Raw genomic sequence first — 13,465 nt, 5'->3', positions numbered from 1 at the left:
CAATGCAAAATGAAGTTAATTCACTTGAACATGGTCATAAAATCAATTAAGCTATCACAGAACATGAGATAGATAAGCTTTACTTTCCAGTAAAATAAACTATATAAAGTAACCTGGTCAGTAAGCCGAAGGGGCAGTAATACAATCTTGAGGCACAATAATTCCTTACTGCTCAAAGCTGGTAACAAGCACAGCTCAATGCCATAAGGGTTTTCTACCTATCAGTAGACTGCAGAGCACTGGGGATGTGTAAACCACTAGGAAAAGTGTGAAATTTAGCCCTAAAAAGCAGGCCTATTTTTGGCTGACTTGCATTCACTGTAGAACAGTCTTTACTTCCACTGAAAAATATCTATAGGTACACAAAAAACCAAAACCAATTGACCTGACTGACGTGATTTGCAGGAGCGATGACTAACAGCAATCTCCACGTGTGTCAGTGGGAAACCTGTGATGTATTGTCAGCGTCAAAACTGCACTTAGAAGCCTAGATCTTGAAACAAGTAACACCACTTGGCCTAATTCTGTAACTCAAAGACAAACCAGAAGTATTTTAACTGGTTTTATTGACTCTACTGGCTAAAGCAGCCATTCTGCCTTCAGAATAGTTCATCCCAGTTACATTGACTCCCTTTGAGATGGATCTTTTTGCAATCTATAACCAGCATTCTGATTATTTAGTTGCTTTATAACAATTTCAATGACGACATGAAATACTGTTCTTGTAACAGAATTTCAATGGTTAAGAATTTTCTCTCCTTTATTTTCCCTTTTATATCCATCAGGAAGAGAAAGTAAACTCACTTTATAGAAGATGCTTTTCTAAATGTCTAATTTTGCAAAAATGCTGGACTGAAATAAGATAATGGCAGCGGTCAAACCCATCAGCACAGCACTTCCTCTGTGTGAGCAGTAAACAAGTGTAGGGATGTCATTAGCAGCTTGGCTGACCCACTGATGAACTCCGGGCTGCAAAGGAGATGCAAGGTGCCAGATCACTACGTGCACACTCTTACTACACACACACGTACACACACGTGTGCATGCACACACACAGGTCCTTACAGCATAAAAGGTGTCATAGAGCAATCTGCAACAGTTACACATCATCATCTAGGGAAATGAAACCCTGAAAAACCCCTTTGACAGCGAAACGTTTTGCTTTTAAAGAGGCAAACCTCTTGCTTTCATAAAGCACACATTCAAATATAAACACCACACAGACAATAGTCTCTAAGGGGCCTGGATTAAAATCAAATAACAAGCAACACAAAGAACACTCTACAACATTGCACAATCAGCATATCTCAAAATCCAAAATCAAACAACTCTGTTCAGTGAGACAGGACTCCTGCGCTTCCCAAGAGTCTTGGAAATGTTCTTACATCATTTCTGACAGCTCAGAGCCAGCCCTGTTCTATTACCACTTGGGGAAAGAAGCACTTGTACCAGCTGGCTGGCTTTAATATTCAGCTTGGAAGCATGACCTCTTCTCTTTAAGGCAGTGAGCTGAGTTTTGTTCTCACTGGTAATGACTTTTTTAGGAGGTAGGGCACAGGGCATTGGAGTCTGTAGTCAACATAAAGCCAAGCTGCTGAAAGTGGATGTCAGGATTTCCCATTCCCTCTCCAAACTACCCCAGCCAAGTCTCACCCCGCGAACGCACTGATCAGGGAGACAAGGCATCTGTTTACTGCTAGCAAGGAGATTAAAATGACAGATCTAAGACTAACACTAATTTAATCTTCGTGTAGAAATTATCTGATTTTCCACTGTTATTGTCGATCTATTCTTTTTAAGGGCATGGAAAGGTGAACTGCACAATGTCTTTACAACAACATCTTCCGCTCCCATTAATTTATTTTAAGCCTAGTATATTTGAGGTTTTTCTTAACGCCCAGTTAAAAGATTATCTAACAGTTTCTGCTTTCAGTTAAAGTGTTGCAAGTTTGTCCACTCCTCAGATATGAAGAAAATCTTGAAAGTGTAACTTGTGTTTACCCAGTGATTCAAAGGGCAAACAGAACAAAACCCCACTTGTATATAGAACATCATGCTTTTTTTGAGTGGTAACTCCCGATTTGTTAAAGTAGGCCTAGCTATACAGGACACATTTGCCACCCAGTGAAGCTTCTAAGAAACACTGAAATAAGATTTTATTCAGTGGCTGAAGTTTCTACATCCTGATACAAGTCAGCACTCAGAAACTTAGCTAGCAGTTTCAGTCCAGGACTTAGGGGGAAAGAGGTCATACCCAAGACAAACGCTACCTGTTGGTACAACTGGTGTAAGCCAGTACCTGTGATGACCAAGAGGAGAAACACCGACTGAATGAGAAGTCAAGCTTGAACTCCATTTGCACCTAAATGGCTGTTTCACTTAGATAAGGGATGAAATATATTAGCCAGGTCATACCAACTGCCACCCCATCTCCACACAGACTTCTAACCCATGGCTAAAACTATGTCATACTACAGGATAATCACAACCCAGAATTTTTACAGGTATCGTTTTTATAACTCCTCAAAATACGTATAATTTTATGTTGTTTAAGTGTACTCAGAGGTACAATTGCCACTGATTACATACAGAGAGACGGATTTATCCCCTAGTTACATACGTAAAGAGTAACTGATTTTAACAGAGCTGAATTTATGCTTTCAAACACTATTTTATTGCCAAAAGTGGAGCACTGACACATTTGCTCAGGCAGTGTTTGGACAACAGAAATCCCTATGTTAATCAAAACAAGTAAGCTCTGTAGCACTGTATTCAATAAACTGTAATTAAGAAGGTGGCAACATAAGGGTGGCTGTCCACAAAATCCTTTTGTAATTATGCATGGTTTGTGGCTGAGCTAATAGGATGAACAATCTAAATTAGTTACAAACTCTACCAAGTACCAAGGTACCATCCGTTCCCGAGTCTATTAATTAGAATCAATTTAATCCCTACTGGGATAAAGGTCAAACAACATGTATTTGACCCTTTTCTACTGGCGTCAGTGTTATCAGCCAATGGATCTGGCAGTGCCTGGGTCTGACTTGTTCAACTCTTCAGCATGTTGACATGATGCTTTGAAGAACAGAGTCTGGACCCAGCTAAAAAGATCTAATAATTTCTGCTTTCTATTCCTGATAAGCACACAGGTTTAAAAACTCCAGAGTTTGTTCTCTCTCGGTGGCCAGCTCTGAGGCTGTTGTTCTCCGTCTTCAAGATTTTTACTTTCCAGTCTCCCTTTCTTACATAATACCTTAAGGAAGCAATGGTTTTGGATTTTTATCTTCAATTCAGTCCAGAAATCAAAGTGAAAAATTAACTTTAAATGTAACAGACATTTGTTAATGGATTTTAAAACAAATGCTCAGAATCAATAACAATTACCTGACATTTCCAAACTGTCCAGAAGGAGACAGAATTTCTGCACACTTATCCAATTTTATGGGAAAGAAATAGAGAGAACTGTTGTCTCTTTTGCTTTTCCCCACAGTTCCTGTAGAATTAACTGACTACTTCTGTGGAGTTCATCATCATTTATTTGTCCTACTTCTTTTCTTGGAAAAGTTGTTATAATACTTTCATACCTCTCAGGTTACAGTAAGGCTAAGTTCCTGGTCTTGGCTATGGTAATATGATGTAAAACCAGCTAGATCTTGATGTACTTACTTTGTGTATGTTCCCTTTGAATGTTGCTGTTCTGTTTGAGGAATGTCATTCAGAGTCTATTCAGAGTTTTCCAAGCTCTTCCTTCATATTTTTACTATCCACTGCACAGTATCACCCTATCAAGAGAGGTTTCCACAGCAGGGTAAAAAAAAAACAACACAAAAATACACTGTAAAAAAAAATCTTTGATTCCTTCTAACCTTTTTAGTCAGAATGCTTAAAAATGTATGTAGGGCTTATGGTCATTCTTAAAGCAAATTGCTGTGCCAAACTAATCAGAGATTAGCTCAACAGCATGTTTAATTAATTTTATAATGCAGTAGTATATTTATCAATGCTTCAGATGGAAATAGTTCTACAAATCTGAGACAACTTTTTCCTAGCCTGTGCCAGACTCATGACAGAAATGCAACAGAAATACACAGCAGCACATTTACAGGTCACAGTAGGTGATGAAACCGTGCAAATAAAATAGGGATGAATCACTTCAGATAAGTAAGGTGAAACATCACAGACCAAAGAAATGTTGAAAAGCAGCCTTCTGAATCCTTTCTTTGGTACAAGTAAGACCAAGATTACAGAATCACAGAAGGGTTGAGGCTGGACAGGACCTCTGGAGGTCATCTGGTCCACCCCCCCTGCTCAGGATAAGATCCCTAGTCTACTACTTTGACCAAGTCAACTCTCATTTTGAATTTCACTGACTCCTCTTCAAGCTTTCCATATCAAAGCTTCTGTATTCACTTTCAAGGCTGCTATCCCCGTGTTAACGCAGACCTTTCATTTAGCATCAGATCTCCTATTGCAGCCTTTACCTACCAGCATTAATTAAAAAAAAAAAAACAAAACCAAACTTTGGGTTTTCTACTACACTGTCTGCACCTTTGTAAACATTCCCCTAAACTCTTTATTGTAGCTCTTCAAATCCCACCTTAAAATCTCTGTTGCTGCGATGCCTTTCCAAAAACTTGAAAATGGCTAAACGAGTGGTGCTGAAATCACTTGCTTTACAATCACCATCAGTACAGACTTCTGTGTCTCTATTCAGCTGTTGTTTTTTGGTTTATATCTACAATGTAAACCCTGAGGTAGGTATTGTCTTTTTCTGTTGTCCTTATACAGCACATTTAGCATCTTTATGCTAAATAATTTCTGGTGCATGATTTGATTTCTGAGGCACCACAACAACATTTATATATAACCTCACCTTTAAAATGTCAAGACTTCTTACAGCATTGACATGGTCCTTGTATTTTGTGGAAAGCCTCATATAACTGTCTTGATGCCAGTTCTTAAGCATTTTAAGTGCTGGATTTTTTGGTGGGCCAACACAGCATGGTTGCACTGGGATAATATTTTCACATGACATCACTCTATCCTGATGCGAGATGACAAGCCTGTTACTCTGCAAGTTCCACTTCTTGCCAACATTATTTATTCTCCTTACAACACACCCAGTAACAAAAGACAGGTATGTTCTAAATTATAAGCTAAAACAGCTCCAGCCAGAATGTCTGTGAAGCAGCATCAACAGATCTGATATCTGATAAATTCTGGCTGTGCTTGCCAACCAGAGACACTTATTCAGCATGTTATCCAAACTGTGGCCTTGGCACTAGCACACATAGCAGGCTTAATGCCATTGAAGCCTGGGACTTGAAGCGAGGGTTCTTCTGCCCATCCTTAACTTCAAACAACAAGGAAGTGAACTGCCAAGAGGAAACCATTAAATAAAGCTGCTGTCAGTATATAATCTTTATAGAAAGAAAGCCTTTCCACAGACCATAAAGCGACTCAATCAAATCTGTGCTCTCACAGTTTACCAAAAGTTCCAAATTAATATATTATTTTGCATGACATGGAAGAACATTCACACCCCAATTCTTTTCACATACTTCTTATTACTGGTAAGTTATGACACACTCTAATAGTTCGTTGTAAGATTAAGTGCTTAAATTTAAGTAAGATTAAAGTAACTATCACTAAAAATATGCCTGAAACTGTTCAGTTCCTGTGGTGGTGGTTTGGTTTTTTTCAACCACAGCCAACAGGAGAGAAAAATTACCTAGAACCTGATATTTACACTATTGGTAAATCTTCTCATTATACTAAAATATCTATAACATAGAAAATGCAAAATTTCCTTTTGGCTTACGTGATCTTTTTCACTTTGAGACAGGTCAAAGTCTTTTTTCAAAAAGGCTAGTTACTTATTTCCATTTCTAAATTACTACAGAAAAATCCGGTAGATACATGAAGTGTAAGTCTATATGTCATTCTGGTATCTCCACAGGGCATAAAAAGCATTCTGGAAGTGGACAGATGCTCCCTTGACAACATTGTCTTAGTACTGGAATGTAAAAATACATACGTAAATTTTACAGAGCCTTTTTAAAATTATTATACACAAGGCTGACTCAACATCTGCTTGTGCAGTACATTTGCGTACTGCATTTGCATTGAGTACGTCAGAACTGTGTCCATTTCTTTTATAAACATAATTTTAAAGGCCTTCTGGTTTCATTATGTCAAATCATGGTGCCTGTTAAAAACAAGTAGATGATGATTAATCATATTTATGGAAAACCAGTTCCTCTCAGCTCTGACATTATGTAATTTTAAAACAGTTCTTTTCCTTACATCTAATCTCCTCTGGGGTGGCCAGATCAGCTGTATTCATGTTCTGAACTCAGACTGAATTGCAAGATACATGTCAGAAATCAGTTATTACTGGCAGAATACAAGGATCTTCTCGATGATAGGCCAAGCTGCGGTGGATTTACAACCTGACAGACAGCAAGCAGAAGGACTTACCGAGTTTACTTTAGGTATGCTATCTCATCCCTTCCCCACTCCTCCAGCACATTATCAGAAATTACACGCCTTTGTACATGACAAAAGAAACATTTTCAGGTTTGGAACACCATCCATCTGGATGGAAGCCTATGGCAGATTAAAATTCCTGTGTGTTAAGAATCTGATGTCAGGTCCTTTAGGCAAGAGCTAACTCTCAAATACAGTTTAGTAAGAGTGTTCTACATGTTCTGAAAGTGAAATCGGAGACAAATGTTTGAGCATGACCAATATTTTAGGAGAACTTTTAGATTCAGAACTCTTACTGAAATCCATGAGATACTAACCGTTTGTCCTACACCTTAAAAACAGTTGCAGCTCTGGATGACTTTCAGCATCAGCCTCAGTATTTTGCCCTTGCTTCACGAGATTAGCATTAATTTCCATTTTTTTGTTGTTCACTGTCCCATAATAATCACCATATTATTGCATTTGCGGCATTCTGCAGCTGTCCATCACATTGCCATCCTGCTAAAGGTGACTCGCAGACATAACTGGCTAGACTCCAGTGCTGACAGAGCGAGGTCATGGCTATCAAGCAGTACATTCCATGCAAGAGCAAAGTTTCCGTTTCTTGTTTTTGTTGGTGATACTAGCTCCTTGCCATCTAGTAAGGGCTCTTGTCTGTCCTGATATTCCAGACTGTTTACCTCGCCTGCTGCGCAAGCATGCAAACCCTTTGAGGGGCACAGTCTCCTGCACATGGGACGTGAACGTTCAGAGGACAGAACAGTGAAAGGAGAGATCTTTCAGTGTGTTTACGAGGTCATTTCTTGCACAGTGATGAATGTGAAAAACTCTTTAATGAGGTTAACAGGAATTGTTCAACTCTTCTCTGCAGTGCTGTCACACTTAAGACAAGGCCGGGGCTACCCCTAACCCATCTGGTATTTTGGAGACATCTCTCATGCCAAAGCATCCCTAGAAGCCCTCTTGTTCATTCATCGAAAGCTACTGTTACCAAAATAGCAAACATATCACAGCTGGGAGGGAGCAAAATAGGAGGATAAAATACACATACTTTGAAAGAAACTGAGATTACAGAAATGACCACAAAGAAACAGCAGAAAAGCACTTCTGCATAAGATCCCTTGTAGATAAGCTACTGAAGATACCACCGATCTCTGAGCCCAGAACCCTCAGCATTAATAAAAAACCTAATGAAAATCAAAGGCTTTTGATTAGTTTCCCAACAGGGAAGGCCTAAGAAACTCTTCCAAAGTTACCGTCAAACAAGATCGAATACTAAAATACATACTATAGTTGGGGAATCTGTTTCTGTCCTATAACCATACCTTTTTCAGTTATTTCTGTTAGCTTTTGGTGACACTTAATAATCCTGAACACCTAAAAACCAAACATCTCTTTCCTGTTCAGTCACACACTACATTAAATAATACATGAACAAAGTAAATTAAAATTACAAGGAAAAATTTCAGACATCAAGGAAACTCCCTAAAACAAAACTTAACAAACAGCAAGACATATAAATGACATGCAAAAGACATATGAATCAATACTTCATCACTAGAGATCATCAAAACCAGGGCTGACAACTCTCTGGCAAAGGCACTATAACAGAAAATGTTGTAGGAAAAGCAAATGGCTCAGAGGAAACCAGAAGAGTTTTCCAATTCTAACCACCAGTGAATGAACCCATTCAGCCTCTGCATCCCCCTGACTACTCACATCTGCAGAGGGCTGTTCTTCCACACAAGAAATATTGTTCAAAGGGGCCAGTCTTCCCAATATTACCTTGCTTATACAGTATATCCTTTGCAAAACACCATTAGGCTTTGGAAGCGGATTTTTATTTCATAGGCATTAAATCATAAACTCATAAAAATCTCTCCTTCTCCCGTTTCATTAACGCAGATATACTCTGCCATTCTGGCTAACCACAGAATATCAAAAGCTAAGACCCTTAACAAAGCTACCAATGTGTGAGAGTGAGGCAGAGGTGATGCTGTCGTGGTCAAATACTTTTAAGGTGTAGTCAAAATTCTCAAGAGTTAAAGCCAGCAATAGTGACAATTTTGGATTCTGCAAGCAACCAAGGAGGAACCGAAAGCAAAAACGTATGTTTCTCCAGCAATTCAGCCGCAGCAAAGTAACTCCTCAGCCAGCACTTCTGAATCTGGACACATCTCCAGGGAACAGCATGAAAGCTGAATTACAATACTTGAGTGCTTCCGGAGAAAATTCAGTGTTATTCATCCCTCATAGTAACACTAACATGTCCTGGATCATTTGTAAACCACTCTTTCTCTGTATACAGCAAATTGACATGCTTTTGGTTTTTCCCAGAAGTGTTACGGGAAGCATTTAAATACACAGTGCCTGCCATGACCACGTAGCTTTTGAAAACTTCTACCCAAAGATAAAAATGGAGTATGGATCCTTTGATCTCTTAGTATACACCTGAACAGGAACGACCTGATGATTAAAGTCTCTCATTGCCTAAAAGTTGCCAGTAGTTTCGATTGAAAAGCCAGAAGATACACACTTCTGAAACTGAAAACACAGCTGACAGTGCTTTGTCCCCTTCTTGGCCACTTCATCAGACAGGCCAATGAACAACCATGAGAAAAGAAACATCAACTTAGAAAGAAACGTCTCCTAGACATTTATCCTTCTAAGTCATACCTGAAGCACAATGGCAGAGCAATGGACTCAAAGGAATGGAAGCTGAGAATGGGAACCAGGATGGATTTATGTGATCACGCTCAAGAGACTTCCATTGAGAATTTCAGTGTCCATGCTCATCTATCAAGCAGAAGACACTGTATCCCCATTTATATAACCCCTTTTTTTTGATGTATTTCTTGCCGTCTCCATAGCTTTAAATGCAAGATCAAATTTTACAGTAAAAAGGTTGCCTATGTAACAATTTGTAATCTTAATGAGATACGACACTTGTCGCCTTATGCGAAAACCGCTCAGATACATCTCATTTGTGATTAACAAAGCCAGCCTCTGAGGTAATGTGAGATGAAATCCAGTCCAGTGTAATTATCAGAGGAAATTTCATATGCTAACAGCCTCAACTAACCTATCTTTCAGAAGATTCTAATCTCAAAAATATGGTTATATATCGCCGCCTACCTCCAAAACTCCGCCACTATGTCTGTGTGCGCAAGCGCTGTGACGACTTTTTCAAGATGCACTGCACACCCATTATTAGAATCTGAATCTATATGTTACTGTTTCCATTCACCTCTATGTATCACTGTGCTTGGCCTCAGAATTTCACGCCTGCGGTGGAAGCGTATTTCTATACTTGGAATATTGTGACTACACCATCTGATAATCAGAATCTGTTATGAATTATTAATTGTAATCAATAATTCAAGCTTTGCATGTAATTGTAGAACAGTTAATGGCATAAGAAGTCACAACAAAAATAGAATAGTTAATTTTCAGAAGCCTTATTGAAAGACAACTTGCCAGCCACTTCAAGACTTCGTTTCTTTTTAATCATCTAAGGCAAAGCGTAAAATTGAAGAGTAGTGCCAAACAGAGGTCTTGCATTCTACATGGAGACTGCATTAAATTCACCAAGTTAGGGTTGAGCACAGAAGGCAGAAAAAAAAAAAATGAAACCTTGGAGCAAAGGGAATGGAAACTACCGCATCTAGGTAAAATTGTCATTAAAAATGTTAAGGAAGAAAAGGATAAGCCTGTGTTAGTGGTGCAGGGAAAACGTGCCACTACCAAAGACAAAAAGGCAGTGCCACTTCAAAACTTGCTGAGTGCCATACCTGACTTACTGGATAGCCACGATATAACTGAAAAAAGAACCTAATTCAAATTCAGTAAAAGCAAAAACTGAAATACCTTGATGACAGACATGAAAACAACCCATAAGGCAAACCCTGCCCCCAAAGTTCTAAACATAACTAACAACCACACAACATTTCACAATATCACATGAGGCAGGTACAACGGTTCCCAACAATCATTCCCATTTATTCTTTCCTTTTAAGATATGTAGAGATTTTATAGATAAAACACACAAATTAACTACAGTCTATATCTGTTCACAGTAGTGCCATGCTCAGCTCTGTATCTTACACAGTGCTCTCTCCTTTCAGCCCATGTCACCTGGTTCATTAGGGCTGACTGCCATTGTTCAGCCTCTAGCTCAGCTGCAGCTAAGCAGCTCTTCTTGAGCAAGCCCTAGAAATGGTGGTACTTCAATACCAGAGCTTAGCATAGCAACCAGCCGGACTAAAGAAATAAATAATGCAGCATGGTATTCTAACAGATAACATAAATACACTTGCAGCAAATTGCTTGGGTCCAAAGGTCAGTCAACTTGTTTGCTCTGTCTCCAAGAATTTGTAAATCCCAACATGATGTTTAAACACAAATATACACAAACATCAAAGTTCAATGCTGACATATTTTACACCTCAAAGTTGTATGCCAGAATAGCTCCACACCACACAGAGAAAACTGTAATGCATGTGGAAGAGAGTGACAAAACACTATCCCAAACTAAATGCAAATTTTTCTTTAAATATCCTCTCATTCTGTGTTTTCTTCTTTATTCTCTATTTACTCTCATTCATCCTTTCTCACACAGAGAAGTATTTATGCAGCTGTCTTAATTTCAGAATTCCTCCCTTTCATTACCCATAAAGGGGGAGATAACACTTTAAATCTTTAAGCATGTTTTTTGTATTCCTGATTCCCACATAGGGAGACACCTGTACGTATGAAAACAGAGCGTTTCAAGGTAAACCACCAGTTCCTGTGCTGAATGGACACACCAACTACACTGCCTGGAAGCGGTTGTGCAGACAGAGCAGTCTCTCAGCCTCTTTCCCTCTCTCCCAAAGGAAAAGTGCAAACAACCTCACAGCTCCTACTCATGTTGTGCTTTTCTTCCTTGCTGGGCTCTCATTCATCTTACCTTTGAACAGCTCTGGGCTGGCCAAAAGTAAAACACAAGGGACTTTAGAAAGCACAAGAAATTAATTTTGTGAATGGAAGACCGTCGGGGTGAAACCGAACCCTTCTCCCCCCTTTCTGGAGAGCCAGAGCCGTCCCCACGCACCATTTGCCCCCTCCCGAGCCAAGCCCCCCTCGGCGGGGTGGCACCATGGCTGTGGCAGTCTGACTGTGCCGGAGAGCTCGAGATGTGCTCAGCCCGGGCGGCTGGAGCCGGCGGTCAGCTGCCCCCTCTGCCTGCGCACGGTCCCAGCAAGCAGGACTGCCAGAAGCAGCCCAGCACACAGGAACGCAAGCGAGCACTGGCCGCACGGGTGGGAGTCACACAGCCCCCCCGTCCCTGCCACAGGAAACCCAGGCTGGAGCAGACCCTCTCCTTTGTCAGCAGAGAGCATTCGGGAGGGGCCCCCTTGCTCACTGTCACATTTCCTCAGAGGAGATGGGGAGAGACAGGACGCCGGGAAGGAGGAGTGGGCAACTTCTGAAACCTAAGTCAGCGTTATGGCTCGGCGCACCAGGGTTTTGCAAAATCAGCGCCCCTCCTCCCCTCTCACCTTTTCAAAGCAATCCCACCTGTAGGCGAGGGAAAAGGCTTTTAAGTCTCCGAGTCGGAGGACTCCCCCGTAGAGCAGCAGGTGGGAGCTTCCTCCCCCGTTCCCCCTCCGTGCTGATGCTCACCTTTCTGGCTCCTCGTTTAGCAAACTCCCTGGCCAGATGGCGGCCAATGCCTCTGCCCCCTCCAGTGATGAGCACGCTCTCCCCGGACAGGTCGCGGAGCTTGGGCGGCAGCACCATGCACACGGCAGCCTTCACCACCAAATAAACCATCTGCACTGGGAAAAGCAGCAAAGCGCCCAGCCACTTCCAAATCATCCTCTTGTTCCAGGCACGTCAGGAAGACAAAATCTTCTTCCAACCCTTCACAAAACCAAGTTAACAGAGAAAGAAAATCAATACCCTTCATGCACCCCCAGATGGGGGACAAGTCTTCAAGCCCCTTCCAAAACTTGGGGGCAAAAGATTCTCAGGCTGGAAAAATCCTTCTCTCCCCCTAAAAAAATAGGGGTAGGAGTAAAGTAGTGCAGAAGACCAAGTCACTCCAGTTTCTTGATCTGTGTCCTCTGGGATTGTCACATGCAGGTAAAACGGTTTCCTTGCTTTTTACTGGAAGACAGTTTTTTAAAATTACAAGAGAGAGAGAGAAAAAAAAAAGTAAAATTAAAAGTAACCATACATCCCTCCGCCTCAGAGACCGACATAAAAATCCAGTATCCACATGGAAGGCTTTTATATTTGGAAAAATAAAATAAAGCAGCCTATGTCTCCAAATTTCAGCCTGCAGTGCCTTCCAGGCAGCTCATTTCTATTCTTAGACTCAGGAAATTGCTTAAATAAGACAGAATTGCCAGGACCTTCTTTTTAAGAAAGGCTCTATTCAGGGCAAGGTTGTTGTTTTTGTTTTAATATCTATAAAAATCTATAGACGTCTTGTCCTGAGCCGGTTGCAAAGGTTGAGCTGATCACCGCCTCTCTCTGCCCCCTCTCCTGTTTTTTTTCACTCGGAGTATCTGTGATCACAGAGCAGGAATTATGCCGTACACTATTTCAGCTCTGGCTCTTACTCATTTCTCCCTATTGCGCTCTCTGCCTATCACAGCCGCGGCGCTGGGGAGTTTTTATACCCCATTAAGCCTGATTGACAGTTAAAGTGTTGGGGAGATTTCACTACTGTTTCTGTGAGTGGCTGGCTTTGCTCTCCCCTCCCCCAGCGCTATCCGGGAGCCACCGCACACCAGCTCGCACATGCAGGCAGGCTGAGGCGTGCAGCGCTGCCGAGCCGCAGCCTGCGGGCCGGGGGGCGCTGGGGCTGCCTGCGGGCCGGGGGGCTCTGCGCTGGGGCCGGGGGGCGCTGCCTGCGGCGCTGCGCTGGGGCCGGGGGGCGCTGGGGCTGCCTGCGGCCCTGCGCTGGAGCGGCCGAGCCGTCTGCAGC

The 13,465-nt window shown here is 41.4% G+C and overlaps 1 protein-coding gene across 3 annotated transcripts in view; it reads right to left on the bottom strand.

Moving 5' to 3' along the window:
• Nucleotides 1-13,141, bottom strand: part of DHRS3 (dehydrogenase/reductase 3) — a 30,327-nt gene extending 17,186 nt beyond the window's left edge. The window contains exons 1-2 of one of the 3 annotated variants that reach the window (XM_056332448.1): nucleotides 13,075-13,091; nucleotides 12,154-12,393 (exon numbers count right to left, since the gene is read on the bottom strand). In XM_056332448.1, the coding sequence (XP_056188423.1) occupies nucleotides 12,154-12,348 (195 nt within the window). In that variant the 5' untranslated portion in view covers nucleotides 12,349-12,393; nucleotides 13,075-13,091. Of the gene's footprint in view, nucleotides 1-12,029; nucleotides 12,126-12,153 lie in introns of those variants that run through there. The other 2 variants (XM_056332447.1, XM_056332449.1) reach the window with 2 other exon arrangements.
• Between the last annotated feature and the right edge of the window lie 324 nt (nucleotides 13,142-13,465).

Source organism: Falco biarmicus, chromosome 3 (genome assembly GCF_023638135.1).
Source record: "Falco biarmicus isolate bFalBia1 chromosome 3, bFalBia1.pri, whole genome shotgun sequence".
Taxonomy (NCBI): domain Eukaryota; kingdom Metazoa; phylum Chordata; class Aves; order Falconiformes; family Falconidae; genus Falco; species Falco biarmicus.
The sequence above is the reverse complement of the archived record's forward strand: the minus strand, read 5'-3'. Positions and strand labels throughout refer to the sequence as shown.